Source organism: Blennius ocellaris (genome assembly GCF_963422515.1).
Source record: "Blennius ocellaris genome assembly, chromosome: 7".
NCBI lineage: Eukaryota > Metazoa > Chordata > Actinopteri > Blenniiformes > Blenniidae > Blennius > Blennius ocellaris.
The window spans coordinates 16,822,370-16,846,838 of record NC_137656.1 but is presented as its reverse complement, the minus strand read 5'-3'; the positions used below and the strand labels follow the sequence as shown (position 1 = coordinate 16,846,838).

At 43.4% G+C, this 24,469-nt stretch overlaps 2 protein-coding genes across 2 annotated transcripts; both read left to right on the top strand.

Moving 5' to 3' along the window:
• Positions 1 to 3,804: 3,804 nt before the first annotated feature.
• LOC308132840 (betaine--homocysteine S-methyltransferase 1-like) lies at positions 3,805 to 8,206 on the top strand (the record flags this gene model as incomplete). Its single annotated transcript, XM_080500024.1, has 8 exons — positions 3,805 to 3,825; positions 4,850 to 4,982; positions 5,069 to 5,181; positions 5,282 to 5,473; positions 5,879 to 6,026; positions 6,117 to 6,299; positions 7,722 to 7,950; positions 8,122 to 8,206. 8 exons carry the CDS (start codon positions 3,805 to 3,807, stop codon positions 8,204 to 8,206), a joined length of 1,104 nt encoding a protein of 367 aa, XP_080356150.1.
• A 2,707-nt stretch (positions 8,207 to 10,913) lies between these two features.
• On the top strand, positions 10,914 to 22,768 carry LOC308132027 (junction-mediating and -regulatory protein-like; the record flags this gene model as incomplete). The annotated part of the gene is made up of 10 exons (XM_080498966.1): positions 10,914 to 11,726; positions 14,937 to 15,110; positions 18,668 to 18,818; positions 19,398 to 19,567; positions 19,676 to 19,841; positions 20,844 to 21,013; positions 21,218 to 21,295; positions 21,626 to 21,721; positions 21,817 to 22,363; positions 22,461 to 22,768. 10 exons carry the CDS (start codon positions 10,914 to 10,916, stop codon positions 22,766 to 22,768), a joined length of 2,673 nt encoding a protein of 890 aa, XP_080355092.1.
• Between the last annotated feature and the right edge of the window lie 1,701 nt (positions 22,769 to 24,469).

Genomic DNA, 24,469 nt, shown 5'->3' with positions numbered 1-24,469 from the left:
AGTAGTGACTGCGACCCATACAGCCTTATAGAATACAGATATTGAATAATAGAAAATCAAGCTTGTGACTTGAACTGTTTATTATTATTATAATGTGAAGAATGAAAAGTCTATACTCCAGCATTTTAGAGTTTAATTCATTATAAAGTTTTTTTATTTTTTTTTTTATTTGAACATGCACAAAATCAAATAAAAAGTTCATACCAATCAATTAAAACATGTCTCACCATACAAACAGTGAATAAATAACTTTTAATAATCTGGCTGAATGTCTGAAAAGGTGTGGGAAGAAGTATAACTTATTAAATCCCACCTCTTCTCCATATGTAATAGTGTTTTTTTTAATTTATTTTTTTATTTTAATGGATAAAGGTGGGTGATATCTCACAAAAGTGAGTACACTTCCCACACAGACTTCCTCTTTCACTGTTGTCTCCCCATCTGATGGAGTAACGTCCAGTCTGAAAGAGACAAGGGCCAGTTCTTTAAACTGACATTGTGTTTGTCAGTTTCAACAATAATTAATTTTCAACAACTTAGACTGTTGACCGGAGGACAACATGAGGCGTGACTTTAAATCATGAGGGGGATGCACAAAATGAGTCAAATTAGAATAAAAAGAGACAAATTTAAAGAATTTGTGTTGGTGCAAATACGGAAATGCAGGTTTGCAGACAGACAGGAAAAACGCAAACATCATTATATCAGATATTGCATTACATTTAAAAGTGGACCTTGGCTGTGTCATCCAGCTTCCGCTTCCTCAACCTGAAAAACCGGAGGCACCTCACCGCGCAGAAGATGTGTCGATCAATTCAAAAACGAAATAAAATGCCCTAAATTGGACAAAACAGGAAAATGTCCAACTGTCATAATTTAATCTGGAAAAAAATATTGGTGAAGTGTTTGCACTTGAGGATTTAAATGGATGTATGGGATAATGTATTCAAAGAACTGAAACAACGTCTATGCATTCAACAGTTTAAGTCTGTGGTTATTACTGGCTATGGTAAAGTTAAACATGAAAGGAAAGCAACAAATACAAAAAATGCATTCTATATGTGTACGTGTGTTTATCTCCAGTCCTACATAGAGAGAAACACTATGAAACATATTCTATTTCAAACAATCCTTTGAATATGATTGTTTTGTGAGTGGAGACTGGGGAATGTGGAGAACACTGGGGAGTTTGCAGAAAGAGAAAAGCTCCCAAAGCTGGAAGCAAACTATCTTTAATTTTTTTCCTGAGGTGAGACAGTGACTCATCATATTGAGGTGTTAGTGTTTGAAGATACACTCAGAGTAATAACCTGTTAAACATTTACTTATTGAATTTCTGCTGCGATAAAGGGCTCAGTTGGTAAAGTGGGTTGTATTTCAATCTTTCAGTTGTAATGTTGCAGGTTCCATCTCTCATTGTGCATACGTCAAAGTGTCCATGAGCAAGGCAGTGAACACCGACCTGCTGCCAGTAATGCAATTCCGTGTGAAGGTTGAGTGTGACTCATATTGTTAGAGGACTCTGGGAACTGTCCAAACGGTGGGGGGAAAGAACATAGAAAACACAGGTGTTGGGATCTCACAAGACCCCAGAAAGTTTGTTCATTTCGCGGGAAAGACAATTCTCATTTGTCATGATACACAGTCATGACATGAATTTGGATCCAGGAATGTGATTGACCACCACACCCAGTGAGGGGGGGACCTTTTGCCACAGCAGAACCATGCAAATCCTCCCCTACTTTCTGCTCAAAAGACACTTCCCCTCGGCACTCAGCTAGTCACTGATTGGTTGAAGCTCTCGGGATTTGACAACTTCAAATCCACAAACCTGAAAAAGCAGTCTTGCAGCAATTCTTTCTCCGAGGCTTCTCCTGTCAATACCCAAGAAGGGAGCTGCATTCCAGTAGCTCAGCCCACCCAGCGTTAGCGTACAACTAGCACCAGAGGCCTGCAACCAGGGGCCTTCACTCCTCAACTCCTCTGCTGACCCGACCACGAGGGCCAGACCTTCGCTTGAGCCAGGGACCAGCACCCAGAGTCTGATCTCCCATCAACGAAGAAAAACCAACCAGTCTCTCCAGGACGGGACCAGAGAAACGACACCTCAAAGAACTTCTTTGTGTTTTCCTCAACAAGCAGGAAAACCATCACAGACCTGAGCGACCATCTCCTCAGTCTGGACAAAAGGAATAACTAAGAACTGCAAAGAAAGACTCCTGAATCGTCAACTTCATCTTCTCCTCAGCCTGCAGAACCAGCAAACCACAGTTAGCAGGAGGTGCTAACTACAGGAGAAGAGACCAGCTTCCCTCCAGCCAGGACAACAACCAAACTCCTTCAAGCAAGTGATAACAACTGGGCATTACTCGAGATTAGTTAAATGTGATGCTATGCATAGACCTGTTTAACTTTTACGAAGATGTGTTGATTTTGTTACAGTGATTGCGTTCTTTTGATAATGATATTAGGAGCCGTGATCAACTTGTAAACCCCCGTTAGCTCTGCCACAGACACAGGGTCTGCATGCTAATCTTTGCATTACTAACTTGTTAACTCACAATCCTACACATATCACATCAAAGACAACATCACACCGTAACCGAACACCATCTGACGACTCCTGACGTTTTACAGAGCAAGTCACATTCACATAAACTCATTCTAGAAATGGTCTTTTAGCAGAGACACACAGGAAGCAGACGCTAAAGACGAGCTTCCACGTTCCATTGTTCTCCCAGCACATGGTCGAGACCCAGGACAGACTTCCTGCTCTCTGATAACCTCCATTTGGAATGTAGTTTCTTGTGATCCTCCATCTTGTTTTGTAGTTCCATCACACGTCTCACACACACACTCCCTCCACCCCTCTCTCTCTCTTTCTCTCTCTCCACACACACACACAAACACACACACACACACACACACACACACACACACACACACACACACACACACACACACACACACACACACACACACACCTACACTCACCAAGCTGTATATAGGTAGTTAGAATTTGTGTTTTATTTGTTTTCATTGTAAATAAGTATAATTTTTGGAATCATATTTTCTGTGTTATTAATGTGCACAAAGGTGAATGAAATGTCGACCTCTTCTGGGTCAAGAACTCCGAAATCCTTCAATATTTACTGTTAATTCTGGTAATTGTAGTTAATTTAACTATTAATTCAAATTCCTGATTAACTGTTTAGTATATCTTATGAGACTGATATAACTGAATTGGCTACTATTTCCTGTTAAGACAGGTGGTGCTCCGAGGTGTCTGATACAGATCAGATAAAATTTCAATAACATTATTAATAACTATCTTTTATAATTATTAATCATTATCGATAGCCAACCACAACATAAATAGTGATCCTTATGAGGCAAGAAATCCCTACACAGGAGAAGTGACATTTATTTATGGAGTCATTCCCACGTATAGGTAAAATATACAGTTTGTTTGAACAATGTACAGTCAAGTTGCACTATCTAATTTACATTACACATTTTAACATTTGTTTGCCATTCATAGAAAACTTTTGCTGAGTGTCCATATCCTCTGTCCTTTGTGAATCTGTTCATTAAAACATGTAATGTAGCACGTTGCTTGCACACTAAGAGAAGAAGCTTCTCTGGTGGAACGTGTTGTGTTCACACTCAGTGTGACGGCCCCCTGTTGTTCACACGCTCCTCCCAGTCTCCCGACATTATCCTCTTACTTTAATTTTTTTCCCCCCTCCACATATCTGCAGGCGGCTGGTGTGAACTCTACGGACTCACGGACTTCAGGCTATGATGGAGAATCAGAAGAGACGGGTAAGTCTTCAAAACAGATGCTTTCCAGATTATACATTAATACAAAAGAAATGCTAAGACTTCCCTTCATGATCTTCATCATTGGCCTTACTGTTATTTACTTATTCTAACAGGTTTAACAAAGAATAGCTCCAGGTTTGACTAGTTCTGAGGTTGAGAAAACAACATGTTATTTAAATACCGTTAGAGTTATTTGATTAAGCTGACAAGCATGTTTGAGTTTAGTTTGATGTCACCTTAAGTGTTTCATAATAAATATTTATTTAATATCTTTACTTATGTCTGTCCAGCATGTCATCTACAGTATTTGAAGCAATAGCCCACTGTTATGAGTGAGATATTAATGATACCCTAATGATAACTAGATTCATTACATCTAAAGGATAACAACAACAAAGCATGTGGACCATAAAATCTTGATAAGATAGAAAACACAATCTGAAGCAGACTCAGGCCTGCCAAGGTCCCTCTTGTAAAATACTCCCCTAAATGCTCCTTCACTGTAAAGTAAATGTGTCTTATTACAAGGGTTGCAAAATGTATTTAAGTTTGCACAAAACACATGAAAGTGCAAAAACTCAACAATGCTACTTAGTTAGGGTATCATGAGTATTTCTAATGTCTTGCTTCCAATCCTGTCTATAACTAACTTGTACATATCGGAATGCTTATTTAATAAATAAAAAAAAATGTGCATGGTAATGTGCATTGATTATGGAAAGAATGGCACCCCACATAAAACCTGTGAAAATAACCTTTGCTTGGACAGAAAAAAGAGAAAGTTTACAGCAGGTGAAATAACAAGCAGCACTTTGTTGGCTTCCCTCCAACTGCCCTCTGTGTCTGTTGAATATTAACCACAGTGTCCTTACAAAAACTCCTTCATAGACTGCACAACATAGGGCAGTCTATGAAGGAAGTATTGTCACATTAAGATTCGAAGTGTCAACAAAGTGCAATGAAAAGATCAGGCTCCTCAGTCAAGTGTACATGAAGTGAGTATTTCTTGTGTGTCTGTATTGAGGGTATCTTGGAGCGGCTGGATGCCGGGGAGGTGGTTGTAGGAGACGGAGGTTATGTGATGCAGCTGGAGCGACGAGGCTATGTGAAGGCAGGCCACTGGACACCCGAGGCCGCAGTGGAGCATCCAGAAGCCGGTACACGTTAAACACACTGCTTTGTGCTGAAATGACAGCAGGAATTGTTCAAGAAGTGAATTTTCTCTTTTCCCCATGTGTGGCAGTGCGGCAGCTGCACAGGGAGTTCCTGAGAGCAGGAGCCAGCGTCATTCAAACATTCACTTTCTACTGCAGCGAGGATAAACTGGACCTGAGTGGGAACGTCACCGACATCACTGTCAGTTTCCAGAGAAAAAGAACAAAGGAGGAAATAAGTGATAATACAGTTGAAATGTCTTTAACGTGGAATGACTGGAGTCTCTTCCTCTCTCCCTCAGGGTGCCCAGATCAACAATGCTGCCTGTGACTTGGCCAGAGAGGTCGCCAACGAGGGCGACGCCCTGGTGGCTGGAGGTGTGTCCCAGACGCCCCTCTATGCCAACAAGGGCAGTGAGAGTGAGGTCAAAGCCATCTTCAAGAAACAACTGGACGACTTCCAAAAGAAGGACATTGATTTCTATTTAGTGGAAGTAAGAACATCGCAGAAACATTGATACTCTGTACCGACTACAATTTAATGGTACATCAGATGTTAGTGTGTGCGTGTGTGTGCAGAGGTAGAAAATGTTAAAGTATTGAAGTATTTCTATTAAGTTACTGCACTCAATTAAATTGTTCAGATATTTGTTTATAGTTTTTTTCTGGTCAGTTTTTACTGTTTCTCCCCAAATCAGAAGAAAGCATGGGTGTGTGTGTTTGTGTGCATGTGTGGGTGTGGTTTAGTGTATCAAAGAGGTTAAACTACGACCTGTGTGTTTTCACTTTTCGTTGGGTGTCACTGTCAGTATTTTTGTCATACTGTTTTAAGTCTGTCAATGTTAGTATGTGAGAACGTTTGTTGTGTTTTTAATGATTGAATGCACTTTTTCCTGCAGTTCTGTGATTATGTTGGAGAGGCAGTCTGGGCTGTGGAAGTGATGAAAACCGGTGGGAAACCTGTCGGTGCAACACTTTGCATCTCACCTGACGGAGACAGGGATGGAGTCCCACCTGGAGAGTGTGCTGTGAGACTGGTCCAAGCTGGTATACAACGCCGACTGTGGTTTTTACAAGTATTTCTCGTGTTCTAACTACACGTTATTGATGTTTTATGTCATTGTGTTTGATTTGCAGGAGCGGACATGGTGGGAATAAACTGTCACCTGGATCCACTCACATGTGTTCGCACAGTGAAACTAATGAAAGAGGGTCTAGAGAAAGCCGGTCTGAAAGCACATCTCATGGTCCAGCCGCTGGGCTTCCACACACCAGAGTGTAACATCGGAGGATATGTCAGTCTGCCAGAGTTTCCCTTCGGTTTGTATCTAAATTTAAAACTTCTATGCTACACTACAGTGATGTAATCGGGGAGAATCAATAAACAAGAGCAGTCAGAGATTTCTGATGTCCACCAAAGGTTGTCCTGATCAGATCACCTCCAAACTTTACTGGGATCTTCCATGGCTAAATATCGAGCTGTGGTGAAAATTTCAACAAAACCTGTGCAGTACTTTTGACATAATCTTACTAACAGACATGATTTTATTCTGTCCTTGGCAAACATAAATAGCTCATGTGAATAAATGGTATGGCTATAGCTCAAGACCCCAATAAAAATAAGCTTTTATATTTCAAGTGTAAGTCCGTGAACCTATAGACTGATGGCACCAGAAAATAGAGAACAACCCTAAAGTTCAGTGAAACACACATAATAGGAACCAAAGAAAGAATGGTTTTTAAAGTCCTTGGATCAAGTTTTTTTTTTTTTTTTTTTTTTTTTTTTTTATTGCATGACACCGGAAAGGGGTTCTGAAGTCTTTTGAAGGCTTTCGATGTTCTCCTTTCCACAGTCAAAGACAAACCATCTACAAATGGAGATGATTTGGTCCCGTGCTTTTCCTCCCTGGAAGTAGGCGCCCTGCCAAGTTCACTCCAAATGGACAAGGTTGAATGCTCAGCGAAGTAAAAATAAGCTCAGAGTAAAAGCCGAGGGCTTTGAGGGAATCATGTGAATTGGTTACCTCCTTTGTTTGATCTGTATTGGCTGGGATTATTTTATGGCTGTACAAATGTCTAATAATGTGGATGCTTCCACCTTTTCTACCAAGATAACATCAACATTCAATATCTAGCAGTTATTCAATATTACTGTGTGTTTTTGATAGTATAAGAGAAGCTCATGTTATAAATATGACATGCTGGGGTATCTAAAGGGGTCCATCTGATGAAATTCTTAGAGCCACAGCAATGACTGGTATATATGCACAAAGCTCTGGTGAAGTGAGGTTCATTAGTGAGAAAACACACTGCGATGGTGTGAGAATGACAAGTATAAGGTGAATCTATTGCTCCTGTAAAGAAAATGGTGAAAAATTGCAGATCTTGTACAAGGATGACTGGATGACATTTCTTACTGCATGTGGGAGTCTGGTCAGTTAATAAATCAAAAATTAGATCTGTTTGTCAAGCAGCTTTGTGAATGTTTAATATCTTTGGCCAGTGAGGGCATACATTAATTCAATTGTGGGATAAGAGGGGATGTGAAAGGTTGTGTTTGTCCACACTGGGACTGAGATGCAGATAATAGTTTGTACGTGACCAATTTATGGTATTAAGTATTTTAAGGGTTTTACATGCTTGTTCCCGCCATGGGTGTTTTAATATGTTTCACATGTGGAGTTTGAATAAATCTTTAAAACCACTGATTATCCCGAGTGAACATTTACACTCTCCTTTCAGCTCTAGAGACCAGAATCATCACCCGCTGGGATGTCCATAAATATGCCCGAGAGGCATACCGTGCAGGAATTCGCTACATTGGCGGCTGCTGTGGCTTTGAGCCGTACCATATCAGAGCTATAGCAGAAGAGCTGGCTGCAGAGAGAGGATTCCTCCCACCGGCTTCGGTGAAGCACTCACTCTGGGGAGCGACTCTGGAAACACACACTAAACCCTGGGTCAAAGCCAGGTAAGACACTGACACTACAAATGTGCTCTTCAGATGTTACCATTATACATTGTGCTCACTGTGGTATAGAGGCAGTTTACATAACAGAGGGCATAATCCAAGTGAGCGTTTGGGAATGTGTTTGAACAGATGTTGATTTATAACCGACTAATGAGCTGAAATTGGTCTCAGGGCTGGTCGAGAGTACTGGGAAAACCTCCTGCCTGCTTCTGGACGCCCCAAATGTCCTTCCATGGCGACACCTCAGGACAACTGAGAAAGGAGTTGGAATTCAGGATACCAACATTATCAAGTATCATGAGTGTGTTGTCTTAACAGCCCTGGCTGGATATTCAACTTTAAAAAATGTTTTTTAAATCGAGTCACTCCTCCTGTAACGGTTTTCTTTTAAAAATCTAAAATACCTCCATTGATTTGTTGATGGAGTCAGTTTTGTTATCTCCTAATGAATATTTCTTTATCAATATTGATTGAAGGAAAAGATTTGAGCCAGTGCTCGCCCTATGCAGGCTATCTGGAGTTTTATTTCTAATAAAAAAACACATTTAACTTTTGAAAATAATAAAGAGATGTGTCTAGGTAAATGGGTGTGAGATCTATTTTTAACAGCAGCTCAATAAAGACTAACCTTATAATTGGAGTGACAATAATTTCAAAGCTGTTCCCATGATATATTTAAAAGGTTGAATCAAACAACATGTTAAAACTGCCTTTGGAAATTAATTATTTCCTACAGTTGTAAGTGTTCAGTGCTTTATTGACGATTATGATCTAAAATGCTACCTGCATCAAAGACATTAGTTTGTATGAATCACAATGGAGGCAACAGTTTTAAAAGTGAAAATGCCATGAAGTTCAATTTGAGTCAATCATTTAAGAGCTAAAACCAGGCTGAGTTGCACCTTTCACAATATTCTGTTATGTAAGTTTTCAAAAGTGGCTACATACGTGTACATCACTGCATGAAAATTGAGGTTTTCTTTGTCAGTTCATTCATTGCTTGGCTCGTCGATTTAAAACAAAGAGAGGTTCCACCGAGACTTGAACTCGGATCGCTGGATTCAAAGTCCAGAGTGCTAACCATTACACCATGGAACCACACAACTGTGTACTTTTGTTTGTGTCCATGTGACACAGCCAGAGCGTTTGAAAGTTCTCACATACTTTACTTAAGTTGACATACTTAAACCAGTGTGATAATAACATTGACATCACACAACAAAAAAAAAAAAATGCACAAGTTAAGAAACTTATCTGAGTGCAGAGTATAAAGTGTAAATGAATTCTCGAATGTCATCGATGCACAATGCCCTTGTCTAAAGGCACCTTGGAAATTTGGGAGGTTGTCATATGCACGTGTGTTGAAACACAAAGTCAATGTAAATGAACATATTTTCCAAAAAACTGCAGATTTTGACCTGTAAATTAGCCGGCTGTTTAATAATGCAAACCCACTAGTCCATAGATCATGGTGGAAGCTCAATAAAGCCAACTCAAGCATTTCTCTTGGCATCATGAGAAGTAAATCAATGCACCCCTGTGTGGGATTTACCTGCATCTGTCTGAGAGTTGTGGGCATTAAAGGAGATTGCAATTTTCCATCCATCTCTGCTGAAGCACTCTAAACACGGTATGTAAACAGAGCTTATCAATGACTGCTCTCTCTCTCTCTCTCTCCCCCTCTCTCTCTCATGCACAGATGCACACACACAGCCACACCAAATGACCATAGAAGCTTCTTTCTATGAATACTTTACAATTTACATAAATGTTTTGTGCAGCATCTTTTGTCCAGATAACATTATGAGTTTTGGAAAAAAAAACTATTTCTTACTATTTGATCAGTCATGCATTTGTTATGAAAATGGCTGACGACTATCTAAAGACATGCAGGTGAGGTTAGGTGAGTACTCTGTGAGTGTGTCTTGAAAGCTGCACCCTTGTGATGGACTGTAATTGATGCTGTCTGCCTCCTGTTCAGTATCATCTGAGACAGACTTCAACTGTCCCTCTAAGTACAGGAGAAGATGGAGATGAATGGCAAGCTGGCACAATTATTAAATATTTAATGATTTCAAAGTTCCTTGACACTACAATGTTATGCTGCATGGTCCAGGAGTGCCCCATCAATAATATGTGTCCGAATCCATTCAATTATTGTGAAAATACACCAATGTGTATTTAGTTACACAACATTCACCAAGTATAGTCTGTTAAAAGGCAACCGAAAATCTTACTTTTAATTTTGTATTTTAGTTACCGGGTATCTATTTATTCCTGTTTATCTCGTCTTATTATATGTGTACACGATTTTCAAGGGTGGGCAATATTTTCCAAAACGAATATATATAAATTCGTGAGATTGTTATTGTTGTAGATGATGACGTCACCACACGAGGGTTTTTCTGTTGTTGTTGTTGTTGGAATGACGACATTTCCCACGGCCCCTGAAGGCAGCACCATCCAGAGTCGCGGTCCTGAGGAGGAGGAGAAGAAGAAAAACATGGGGATGTTGTGAGTTTGCAGACGATGCTGATGTCCGTGGTGAAACCTGGCTATACCGTCGATGCACGGCCCGGGCCGGCTGAGTGTGCACGATGTGGGGACGCCGCCGCCACTTTGTGAGAGGAGGGGTCCGGTTCTCAGCTGACAGTCGGACGGGTAAACACACGGCCGCAGCCTCTTCGTCTGACGGCTAGCGGGCGGCCGCAGGAGGAGCTGGAGGAGGAGGAGGAGGAGGAGGCAGGTGGGCCAGCGATGGGAAATGACACCGCACTGCTCCAAATTCATCCTAGCCGAGCGAAGGACGAGAGCCCCGGAGGCCAAATCTCCGGAGAGGACTTAGCGATATAACGGTGTAACACGCAGCCGTTCGACGACGCTGCTGCATCCCGGGACTGACACGGCGCGAGCGTCGCTTCTGCTCCCGCAGCCTGCGCGCGCGGGGTGTTTCTTCCGCGGAAATGTCCTTCACAATGGAGGACCACCTGGAGTCCGGCTGGGTCGCGGTTCGCCCCAACGCCTTCGAGGAGAAGGAGAGGCATAAATTTGTGTTCATCGTCGCCTGGAACGAAGTGGAGGGTAAATTTGCCATAACGTGTCACGACCGGACGGTGCAGCGGAGAAGCTTCGGGAGGGAACCTCCTCCGCTGGATGCGGACAAAACAAAATGGCCCGAAAGTCCAGCGAGGGACAAAGTCTTCCGCAGCCCGAGTCGAGGAGCCGCCGAGGCTGCGGCGAAAGGATGCAGCCCGCGGGGCAGGAGGCCGACACCAGGTCCGGTGAAGACTCAGACCGGGACGAGGTGTGCGGCTTCCCCCGTCAGCCCGGACGCGGAGCTGGTGGACCCACCGGGTGAGGACCAGCTGTCTCCCTCCTTGGACTGCCTGGACCTGGACGAGCTGGACTCTCTGAGCCGGGAGGACTGCAGCTGGGCCGGACTCTTCTCCTTCCAGGACCTGCGTGCGGTCCACCAGCAGCTGTGCTCGGTCAACTCCATCCTGGAGCCCTGTCTGCCGGTGTTCCCGGAGGAACCGGCCGGGATGTGGACGGTGCTCTTCGGCCCGGCGGAGGTTCCCGAGACGGAGATGGACGAGCTGTGCGGCAGTCTGCAGGTGTACCTCGGTCACGCGCTCGACACCTGTGGGTGGAAGATCCTCTCGCAGGTGCTGTTCACGGAAAGCGACGACCCGGACGAGTACTACGAGAGCCTGAGCGAGCTGAGGCAGTCCGGGTACGAGGAGCTGCTCAGCCGAGCGAACAAACATCTGCAGGAGGTGAGAGATGTGTGGTCCTCCCACTGCACCACTGGGCTGTCTGCACATCTGGAGCAGTGTTTGCAATGATGTGTGTGCTGCAGTGACCACAGGAACCAGACAACCCGAAACACAGATCCGCACATGAGCTATAATGTAATTCAGTGAGTTCAACAAAGTCAAACTATGTGGTGAGATATATCCACAAAGTCACATTAGAATACAGAAACCCACCCATCTTTTATAAACATTGATCTAGTCTCAGGGTCAATGGTTACCAGTCCTCCACAGGGCATAAGACCTTATAGCATCATGATCTTTAGGTTCACTTGAAGAGTTTAGTGAGAAAAGAAGACCACCAGATGTGAGGGTGAGATGAACTGACTTAAAGCAGTGTAACAGTATTCGACACTAAAGTGAGACAAATAAGATCAATAAGAGGAGGAGGAGGAGATTCAGTTCACGAGAAACGTCTGTAAACCAATTCCACAGTCTTACCAGGGGAGAAAAGATCCTGTATGGAACGTTATACGCACGAGCGTGGCTGCTGACACAGCTGAGAGTCAAGTACACACACACAACATGCACAAACACACCCACACCCTTTTAATGATCCATTTTGAATAAGCTTGGTGAAATACTGTGCGTGATGATCTTTGTGCAGCCGTAACTTTAATCTTCAACATTGAAGTGTGCATAGCCTTCATTGCTCAGAGGATATTCACCAAATAGTATATTTTGCCACTATAATGGCTATATATGTTTTATTTTTTATTTCTGTTTTTCTTTTATTCTGTGTTTCTGTTTTTGGAGAATACACACCAGTCCCATCTGACCATCAAGAACAAATGTCAAACCCTTGGAGAAATTCAGTTTTTCGCATTAATTCATCCTATTTCTAGTTGGGCAGTGCAATAATCTAATATCAGCCAAAGTATCGCTCAGACTGACAGGCAGTTTCCAGGATCGATATGACTGCCAAACAACAACAAGCGGATATTTTTTCTCACCAGATATCTGCTCGCTGCACTGGAACCCTCTTCACACAGTTCAGATGATCCGAGATAGGAGCGACACACACCTCTCCAGCATATTCATTCGTTTGAATTTGATGCCCGAAAGGGTTTCTTGTTTGAGGTCCTTTTTGTAAATGACCCTGCAACCAGGGTGTAGAGTTTAAAAAATGTCTTTTCTCAATTCTGTCCAAACCTTCGGTTCACTGAAAAAACAGTAACCTGGAAAAGCCTACCTGGGAGCTGAATTCAACTGTATAAAATAATTGCTCTAATTTAAGTTGACCTGATATTTCTTTGTAGATAAAAAAAAAAAATGTCCCAGTGTTGTCGTCTAGACTGTATGTACGTAAATTAAATCTAACCCACTCATCATAGACTAAAACGACAACAAAACAATCGTGTTAGGATGTAAAAACCTGCATAAATTAGGCTAAAGTGCACTTGTTCTATATTTAGAACAGATATTAGTGTAGAAAATCTTATAAAAGCACATGTACTCAACTCTCACTCAATTAAAAGTTCAAAATGCAGCTTCCCAGACATTCACAGTGTCTAAAAGTATCAACAAATCATCCTTTCAAGGACAATTTTCCTTGTTGTGTCTTTTGCTCAAGCTGGCAGCCTGAAACAATTCTATTTAATAAGGCCATGGATGGGAAACGTCTTTCTTATCGTGAATCTGCTCCGTCCTGTGTTATCTGATTCACTGAGGGCTGCGCTGCTACGAGTTCTTATTTTCACAGACATCGTCATCATCACAGTCAGTTGCCCTCTTCTCTGTAATCAAGTCTCTGTCATGCTGCTATTCAGTGACGTAAAAGTAAAAGCTGGAGTTGGAGTCATCTGAAGACAAGAGAGAGAGAGAGAGAGAGAGAGAGAGAGAGAGAGAGAGAGAGAGACCATTGATGGACGGCTTTTCAATGATCAGCATCACCACATACGTCCCAGCCAGCATCGAGCGAGCTGCATCAGCTTTGTGTGTTACTTGTTTTTATGGATTAGCGTTCTTTCAAATACACATAAGTACTGACAAAGAAAATAGCCGTGTAGCGTAGCCATTTATTTATTTTTTTGCCTAATGATCGGGGTGTATTGTGAATGCGCTCTGACTTCTCACTGCAGCAAGTAATTAAAGCCTAATTATCTTGAGTGTTATTAAGTTTCCCCAGATGAAGTGCCTTCACAAAGGATCGGCTCTTCCTGTATGTAAAGAAGAAAATGTTCATGTATGATGCACTTTTATATCCGCTTATGTCGGATGCGTCACGTAGAGTGAAAGACAGACGGCTATGTTGATGTGAAAATGAGAATGTCACCAAAGTATATCCTTTCTGGTAGTGAAAAGACATGGTCAGTGACAGAGACATATAAAACTGACAACACGTGTCCACCCAGTCAGCCCTGACTCTCGCACACTCAGAATGCAACCACAAACCATACACAGACAGGAAGTGTGGACTTTTTAACCTTTGCTGAGAAATAAACAAAACAAAGAGCAGAACGTTCAGTCTCGCAGAAGCTGCACTGACGAGAAAGAGCTCATTTGTTCCAATTGTTTCTCAAAGTTGTTTGTTTTGGGGTTTTTTCGTCGGTTGACGATTCATAGTTCAGTTTCGTTGAAGGTGGATGCACAACCTGGGCTCCTCTGGAAGTGGTGGCAGTGCTTCGTACTTCATTCATTCCAAAAGTGCTCTCTCTATCTCTCTATCACACACACACACACTGACCTATCGACCCCCCCCCCCCCACTCCATTTGAGGGCTGAGTTAATGGCTATTTTAGTGCTTGCTGGTACCCTACCGGAGTGTTCAGTCTGGCAAAAATGTGTGCGTATTGATCTTCTTCCCAGCAGCAGGAAAGGCTCTGCTCATTTATCCACAGTCCATGCATTCACATATCCTCCCTATTATTTACAAAGCGTCCTCGCGGTCCCGCGGCGGGGAAGCAAGCTCTCACGTCGTGCCGAACGAACGCTAAAAGATCCGCAGTGGGCGGGATGTGTCGCAGCACTCGCTTTGCAACCGAGAACTGGAACCCACTGTTGCGATCCTTCGCAAGTCGAAAGCTTCGGAAGAATATTAGCCGCGGGTGACACGTCTTCATCTTGTGACTTTTGGCTCGCAAACGTTATTCAATCACCTCCGTAATTAAATTGGGGGGAAAAAAAACCAACTTGGCAGTCGATAATGGACTTTCTTGTCCTGGTGTGGTGCAGCTGCTGGAGAAACACAGGAGCATGGACAGCATGGTGGAACTACTGGAGCTCTATGATGAAGAAGACCAGGCCTACGGGGGTCTGCTGGACGCCTCCACGCAGCTGTACCAGTACCTGCTGCAGCCCTTCAGGGACATGAGGGAACTCGCCATGCTACGCAGGCAGCAGATCAAGGTAAACCGTTTTGCCAAAATAATGATCCGAAATCTTATTGACGTTTTAATGAATCTTTGAGTCACACTTGCACATTGATGACTAGTGTGTAAACGATGCCGTCCTTCTTATATAGCGAATAGAAAATGTGTCAAGACCAGTGTGGGCCATCTTTGGTTCCTTTTTGGTTGTTTTGATATGCTCATGTGGAATGGCTGGCTGAGATTCAGTGTGTTTCTGTATTTGTCTCCAGGCGCGCTGGCGATGAAGGTCATTAAACACAATTGGTGGTCACACCAAGTTCTCGTGTCTTAAAATAGACCCTGCTCTGCATGTATGCCGCACTGTGTATGTGCACGTCTGACTGCACTGTGTTAAGAATGGAACCTTATCCTGTATATTCTGATGGAAGAAAAAAAGAAAAAGGTGATGGGCTTAATTATAAAAGGAAGAGAGAGTCTGGTGAGTGAATAGACCAGTGTTTTTCAACCTTTTTGAGCCAAGGCACACTTTTTTGTTTGGAAAAATCTCGAGGCACACCACCACCCCAAAATGTTAAAATGTGAAACTCTGTAGCCTATATTAGCAATATAAAGTCTTTCTCATCAACAGGAATCAAATAAATACAGAAAAAAAGTATTTCCCAATTTCTTTTTTTTAAAATTTTTACTCACTCAGTGTGAAACCTGGACCTGATGGATGAGCACAGAGCTGAGATCCTGGTTAACATTCTTCCTTTTCAAAAACTTCTCCATCACTGTCACTGACACAGTACTTTGATACAAGATTGGAGCAGCTGCAGGTGGTGGAGATTAACCAGACTGACGTCTGTCAGTTTCCATTTCACCGGCAAAGTTCTGCGCTGCCATCTATTGGCGAAGTGTATTTATACATGATCACTCTTCAACACACTGCTCTCACAGCTGACAGCGGCTGTGAGAGCAAATGATTTTTAGAAAAAAATGTGAAATTGGATACTTTCCCACGGCACACCTGACTATATCTCGCGGAACACCAGTGGTTGAAAAACACTGGAATAGACGATGGAAAAGCTTTTATACAGTGTTTGCTATGCTGTTGGTATATTTATTATGAGCTTCATGACTCACTTACAGAAATGAGTCTTCATTATCACAGTTGCTGCTGCATATTCACAGACGACTTGAGGTGGAGTAACCGAACGTGATGGCCGCGCTAATTCTGTGCTTTTCTAAACTGACCTGAAGTGCCGACGTGCGGAATTTTCCTGGAACGGAGCCCTGGGGGATCTCCGATTCCCTGTCGTCTCACAGAGAAATAAATAAAACATGCTGTTCGTGGCCCTGTAGTTTTACTGCAGGTGCAGGTCGGTCTTGCTGACACACTGAGAACAGGAGAGACATAGAAATAGAAATATGGACGTCCAGTGGAAATCCAGTGCCACTGTAGTGTTACCTGTCTGCGATTGATTTCATCAGTTCATGTGAGTACTGAATCAGAACTGAGAGTGCACGCTCTGGTTTTCACTGCAGTGCTCACTGAGGCCAGCCTGAGAGGCTCTGCCTGACAGGAAGCTTCCAAACTAACAAAAGTCAGGTCCCACCGAGATTTGAACTCGGATCGCTGGATTCAGAGTCCAGAGTGCTAACCATTACACCATGGAACCTCCCGTGAGTGCGGGTGGTCGAGAGCGAGGGTTAGGCTTGTACTTCCGGATCTATTTATAGCTCCAGGACAGTGTGTCTTCTTGAGCTCCCCCCTTTGACTTTCTCTGGTGCCTGTTTGGAGGACCAGTCTTTAGGTTGGTTTTTTTTCCCCTTTAAATGTATTATTGTCATCATTTCCAGCCATTAATTGATCAAGTTTTAACAATTTGACAGAATCTTAAACTTTACATGTCATTTTGGCTATCACGTATATATTTTCTATATAGTATTTAAGAATATAGATGCAGAACGTAGTTAATTTTTAATTAGAAATTTTTGGTCTGAGCAAAAGATCTTTCAAAAAAATTCAACCCATATTTTAGCTTTGCTTATTCACAAAATAACAAGATGAATTTAAAATTCACAGTCAGTCAACAACTGCAGACTATAAGGATGTGGACGGAGGTAAACCGAAGAAAAAAAAGCGATTTGCTCTGTTCAGACTCAGACGTCCGGAAGTTGCAGAGGCAAATGATACTGGTGCATTGCTGAATAGTGCAGCTGAGCTGCAGCAAGGTTACTTGGGGTCAAACGAGTGCTGTGCAGCTCAGTCGTATTACTGGGTCCTGCTTTTTGTAGTTTTCTGCTCTGTGGTTGTCTATTTTTTATTTTATTTGGTGTTTTCAAACTTCAGAAGGTTGTTGTATTTTTAATTTTTGCCTCTGTCCTTCAAATGCATGTGCTGATGTGGCTAAAATGTTGAAAGCATTTTTGTTACTAAAGTAAAGTGCAACTCAACAATATTGCAAAATAGAATGTAAAAACAATCCTACAGTTAAATTATGTGTTTTTTTCATGATCTCAGCTCAAATCTTCCAAAAGTGAATGACATGAACTGACATATGAGTGTACGTGTTTGCCGTTTATTACAAGGCGGACTTTAATTGGTTCTTTATTATTGTTGAAATCATAATTTCATTTTATTATCTGCTTTATGAACAAGAACAAAATAAGCAATAGACTCCTTTCAGTGTCAACTCTTTGCTGCAGCATTTATTCCCTCTCTTCTCCCTTGGTCGTTGTAACAGCAGCCAAAATGACGACATCCGCTGTCCTTTGTGCACATTTTACAGAATCTCTTACAATATTTTTTAATTTTGTTTATTTCTATTGAGTGAAATGCTTTAAGAAATCCTCTTTGGCCACAGTGATTCTCCTCAAAACGATGTCAGCCAAAACACAGTGTTTGCCGCCTTCAGCATCCATAATCTTTACAAATTCACTCACAGTTTTGGAGTTGATGCGCGTGAACATTTACGAGCAGAAACTTTGTGAGTTTGTGCTGCGGCGTCTTGCCACAACTATATAGTTCAAGCTCTCCATGCTAAACGTCTGTCTGCTCATCAGTCATAATGGACCCATTTCCCTGACAGTGAAAGAATTCGGACGAGTCGCATTTAATGCAGAAACATGCCTATATGTTATTTTTATACACAATTGGATTGGAGCAGTTTTAACTTGGTTTTTGCATGCAGACCAGATGCTTTAACGCAACTGCAATTATGTAAAGACATGACTATGGGGGGGCGGGGGGGGGGGATGTTACGTCTGTGTGCATTAGTGTGACTTCCTAATTTAGATGGTTTTCCTAGTTTAGATGGGGAATTGATGACACATGATTTTATTTCCCAATTGACTCAAATGTTGAATCAAAGTGTGCCTTTTAGTGGTAAACCTACCCATTTTTGCCACTGAGTGGCAGTAATGTATGGCGTTCTAAGTCAGTACAACTCACTGTGAACTGTGAATTTCAAATTGGAGAAAAGCTGGATTACCCAGTTTTGTATGTATCAACTGTGAATAACTTTCTCTGGAAATAATAAGCTATTATGGACCTTTTAGTTTTAGTTTAGTTGAGTAATGATCTACGTACGTTCAATCCTCTTATCACAGATTTCCATGGACAATGACTATCTGGGCCCGAGGCGGATTGAAGCGCTGAAAAAGGAGGACTCCGACTGGCAGAAGAAAGCTCAGGAGGCTGTCCTCAACATCCAGGAGTTCACTGTGAAATACTTTGAGATCACTGCTAAAGCTCAGAAAGGTGCAGCAATACGGTCACAGTCACGAGCAATGTCATGATATTAAATAGGAACCTCAGGCACACTCCTGACACACACACACACACACACACACAGTAGTACCATTGGTATGGTATTGAACTATTTGTGGTTTGGGATGAATGGATCAGTGCAGACAGCCGTGCTCTAACAGGGACAGGAAGCAACAAGGACAACCTATTGATCAAACAGCTCTTCCAGCAGACGGTCTCCACAGTACGACCTGCTTATCCCAGTTTTTTTTTTTTTTACCCCTCTCTGATTGGTTCATTTATTATCTGTCATCATCTGATTGAATAAAAAATACTGTAGTTGTAATGTCCACAGTTGACCAATAGATGTCTCCCTTTGAATTCTCATTGACATTTTTTTGGGCTCATTTGAGACTAAAGTCATCACAATAAAGAAAAAGTAGTGGGTGACTTCCCACTCACTGTATCAGCAGAGACGGCTGAGCGTATTTATGACTCACATGAACACACGTCATGTTTATCTGTGTGGAAGTCTCCGTCATACACGTGAACGATGACTTTTGTTATTTATTAATTTTTTTTGTGTGGTAGGGGTGTATGACCGCATGAAAGTCGACCAGCGCAAATTTGGGAAATCATCATGGACGGCTGCGGTGGAGCGCATGGAGAGACTGCGCTACTCTGTCGCCAAGGAAACGCTCCAGCTCCAGAGGGCCCGAGAGATCTGTCTGGAGCAGAGAAAACACACACTGAGAGAGGAGGTGTGACGCTGCTGCACGTCACAAGAACACACACGCACACGCACACACAAACACAAACACACAGGAACAATTTGTTCTGTGACAGATGTTGCTTATTCATTTCCACAGATGCAGAGTCTGTGCAGCAGCGAGGATGCGATGGCCCTCTTGGATCACATGGAAACGCGGTACTATGAGCTCCAGCTCCAACTGTATGACATCCAGGCTGAGATCCTGCAGTGTGAAGAGCTGCTGCTCACCGCTCAGCTCGACAGCATCCGCAGACAGATGACAGGTATTGTCACTAAATGCACACTACTGTTTTCTTGATAAGTTTGATGAGGCCCTTGAAATGTATCACCCTCATTTCAACAGACTCTGGACAACCTACTAAATAAACTGTTTGACACTGACGCCACTGTATTAGCTTGCTACAAGAGAGTCTCGTCCTTTACATTAATGCCATGTACTGTTGTCAAATACGAGTCTGTGCATTTATCAGGGGTGGAACTAACAAAATTGCAAATACTCACGTTATCGTAATCAAGAGATTAAGGTGACATCATGAACTTGATTGAGTAAGATCCTCTATTAAGCAGGCTAAATTGCACACTTAAAAAAAAAATAAAAATCTAAATAGATTGCACTTTATTCTGATAATGTATGAGGTCACCATGGGGTGATATTACTGGACCTCCCACCAGGACAAACATTTGGAGTTGGACATGTTTTAGGAAGTTTATAAATATATATTATAGCATTACAGTAAACAAAGCAGAATTTAGGAAAAGGGGGAGCAAAAAACCCCGTCACAAAGCCAGAATTTGAGGTTCAACAATAAGGAATATCAACAAAAGTCAGGGCCAGATGAGAAAATGCCTCAGCGGACAGTTCACCCCACATTGACTTAATCATAAACAACACAAAATTTTTTTATCGATTCTCTGTCACATTTTACCAAAAAAAAAACTAGCAAATTCACATTTGTGCACATTGTTTCGCAACCATTAAGTTTATTTTGTTTTTAAATATACTTTATTTATAAACCAAAAGAAAATACCACGGTGTGATTCTTATATAATTTATTGTTTGAGTGAGAAGTATATTTTATGTTCTCAACCAATCCTTTGAGCACTTTCTATGAAAAGTGCTTTTTACTTATACTTTCCAACAACAGTTTTTTTTTTTTTTTTTTTCTTCTTGTGAGTACAATTTAAGCACCGTCAGCACAATCGTCCTTGAGTACAACTTTTCCGTACTCTTTCCACCTTTGGTATTTATGCATGTGTGCTTTCAGAGCGTCAGGATGAGGTGGTGTACTATGATACCTTTGAAAGTGCAGATGATATAGCAGGGGACGACACCGCAGAGAGAGAGGAGCTGCGCAGGCTTAAGGTCGGCGCTCGACAGCTGGAGGCACGGCGAGGGCGCATCACGGCCAAGCGATCCTACCTGAGGAACAAGAGGGTGTGTTTTCTTTACGCGCTCTGATTTTCATTCATTTAGAGCGCGACGCTTATACGTGCTGATCCTTGAACCGATGCTTTTAACCACAAAATAATGACTCCAATCGGTAAATCTGCCATACATATGTTGGAATAATGTTAAGCTCATCGGGCTTTTGATAGCAACAGATCAGTGTTGACTGTTTTTTGTCTCGTCTTTCTGTAGGAGATTTGTGTCTCAAGTCACACCCAGAAACAGCAGAGACGTCAAACCAGGGACTCCATATCCCACCACGTCTTACAGGTGCAAGATTTTTTTTTAACGCTTCAGGCTTGTAGTGGTTAGCACGCTTGTGGAGTTGACAAACTCCAATGTCCTCTGGCAATCCATAATCAGGCATTCGAGTTTGATTGGTACTTTTAGATCTGGAAAAAAATTTTTATTATGAGATTGTGTTATTGTCTGTTTGCCCTGTGATGGACTGCTGGCAGGTTCAGGGTGTCTCCACAGCTGTGCGTCAGCTGTGATCTGCTCCGACAACCCTGAATTGGATTAAGCGATATAATAGAAGATGGATGCGTCACTGTATACAGGAAGACTAATGTTATTACTTCTCTCCCTTCCATTTCCCAGCTGAGAAATGAAGAAGAAGAAGATGAAGAAAGGAAAACCAGCAGAGTGAGTCAAGAGAGGCAGAGAACTCTGGACAGACTTCGCACTTTCAAACAGGTAGGCGCCCGCCCAGTGTCTTCAGAGTTTCTTTGCATATTGAATCCATTGTTTTACTCACCGTTTCCTGTTTGTCGTTGCGTGTTTCTCTCCAGCGGTACCCTGGCCAGGTGATTCTGAAGTCCGCCCGACTCCGCGTGGCTCACACGCGGAGACGAGAGCGAGGGAGAGGCGTGGAAATGAGCGCCCTGGGCGACAGGGGGGAGCGCGTGGACTCCGCCTGCGTCCAGACGCGGAGCCAGCCGCTGTGTCTGAGCACCAGCGTGCAGACGGACCCGAGCCCCGGCGCCACGCTCACCACTCAGCCCGTCACCGCCCTCGCCGTCTCACTGCCGCCACTGCCCGTGCCCAGTCCCGCCGACTCCTCCTGCTCGCCCTGCTCCTTGTCCTCACTGTTGGTGTCTCCCATTTCCCCTCCTCCCCCGCCGCCGCCTCCGCCGCCCCTGCCGACGAAGGAGGACCCGTCACCGTCGGGGAGCCCCGGGCAACATGGACACAAGGTCGAAGGCAGAGGTGCGGGAGAGGAGCTCACTCTGTCCCCGCTTGGCCCGTTCATCCCTCGCTTTTTTGACAGCAGCCAGCTGGTGAGCGCCCGCAAGAAGCTGAGGAAGACCCCAGAGCTCGACGCCCACAGCAGAAAAGGTACCGGGACCAGGAAGTGACATCATTGTTTTCAGCGCTCTGACGTGATGTAATGACAGTAACCAGTCACGGTGTGTCTGTCTCCGCGTTTCCACAGAGAGCTCGCCCATGGACGAAGTCCTGGCCTCTCTGAAAAGAGGCTGCTTCCATCTGAAGAAGGTGGACCAGCGCTCCCTGCATCAGGACGACAGTGACGACGACCCCAACAGCATCCTGGCCCAGATTCGCAAGGGAGTCAAACTCCGGCGGGTCCCCTGCAAGGAGAGGAGAGGCCTGGGCGAGCTCCCTGCCTCCACCGACCCGCTCACCAGGAGCATCCACGAGGCGCTGCGCCGCATTAAGGAGGCCTCGCCGGATTCTGACTCGGACGACGACGGGCTGGCTGGTCACGATTGGGAGAGCTAGGGTTCAGGACTGAGCATGAGACGCACGCACACAAATACACACACACACATAAGACGCACTGTACTGCACTGCACTGTAGTGTGAACACACAACACACACAGTTACTCATTGAAGCTCACAGCCTGGTCACACATGTACCAAGAGACAAGGACAAGGCTGGAGTTGCTGTATTCCAGTTCTCAACACACTCACTGAATGCTCAAAAGGTCCGTCATCAATCTGTTCACGTTTTTTTTGTGTTTTTTTTCACACTACATTCAAAATCACGATGGACATTGTTTTTGTTTTCAATCCCTCTATATGTCACTGTGATTGTATTCCTGTCCTGATGCCATGTTTGATTATATTTTTGATGAACTGTACTGTGGGAAAAATCTCTGCACAAGACATTTTTTTTTTCTCCAACACAGTGCACTTACACGGAGTTGTGAAATCGAAAGCCGTATTTGGAAATGTCCTTCTCGCTCAGAGGTGTGTGATCTTTTCACTTTGCGGCAGTGTTACAAATGAGAGGCTGCTCCCGCGATATGAATATGTCATGAGTGTGGTGAGAAATTGAGTAGGAGACGGGGGGGAAAATGGAGGATTACACCAATATTTAAAGTGGGATCAACTGGACTCGCTGCCAGATCGTCACTCACCAAACTGGCTGTGTCGCCCCGTCGGATTTCTGCTTGTTGACCACTGCTTGTTGAACGCGGACAAATACTTTAAATCCTCTAGCCGGGCGAAAGCAGATGTGTGCCCTTCCCCCCACGTTTGCCCTCTTCCGGCCTTCGTCACCTCCAACTCTCACCCCCTCGCTGGGTGAGTGAATATGTATATCGACCCATCTGTCTGACCGCGACATATGGCGAGAGGCGGCGAGAGCCACGGCAGAGTGGAGTCGCTCCATCATTAGTCGCCGTGTGTAACACGACCTCTAATCTGAACCTGGTCGCACAGAGAAGGCGAGGATTTGGACGAGGGGGTTCTCGCCGGCAGACTTCAGGTCTGCATGAGCGTAGGCAGATCTGGTCGGTGATTCCCAAACTGCGTTTGTGCGTCGGATAGTCGTGGCAGAGCTGTGAAACTGGTCACGCTTGTTTGAATGATGGATGGTATGTGGGAGGCTATAATTCTCTCCACGCGGCGGGGAGTCGGTGTGGGCCGCGGAGCAGCCGGTCGTGATTGATGCGGCTTCTCTTGCCGTCTTTTTCACTTTCTCTCATCCCCTTTATTGCATCGTTCTCTTAATTTCTTTCTCCACACTCAGTGGGCTGAAGCACACAGTAGGAGGTCTGTTACTCACCGTGATGGGAAGAAAAAAAAAAAAAAAAAAATATATATATATATATATATATATATATATATGTATGCTCACGCAAACTTTGTGCAGAAACAGTTCAAACAACTCGCAGCCATGTTTTTGTTTTTTGTTTTTTTTTCCTTTTTCTAAAATGATTTAAACAATTTGATAAAGCATATTCAAAACAAATATTTCAAAGCAAATTGTTATTTGCACGGGAACAGCTTCGGCGTTTCGACATCCGTCGGAAGCATATATCAGTTAGTTAAAAATCACTTGAACAACTTGTGGAATTGGACCCGGATAAGTGGAATGGAAAGACGGCATGAGGCGGCCAGTGGGCCGCTGAGCAGCACAGGACTCCGCGCGAACGCAGCTTGAAGCTAAAAGATGTGGACTGATGAACTGAACTC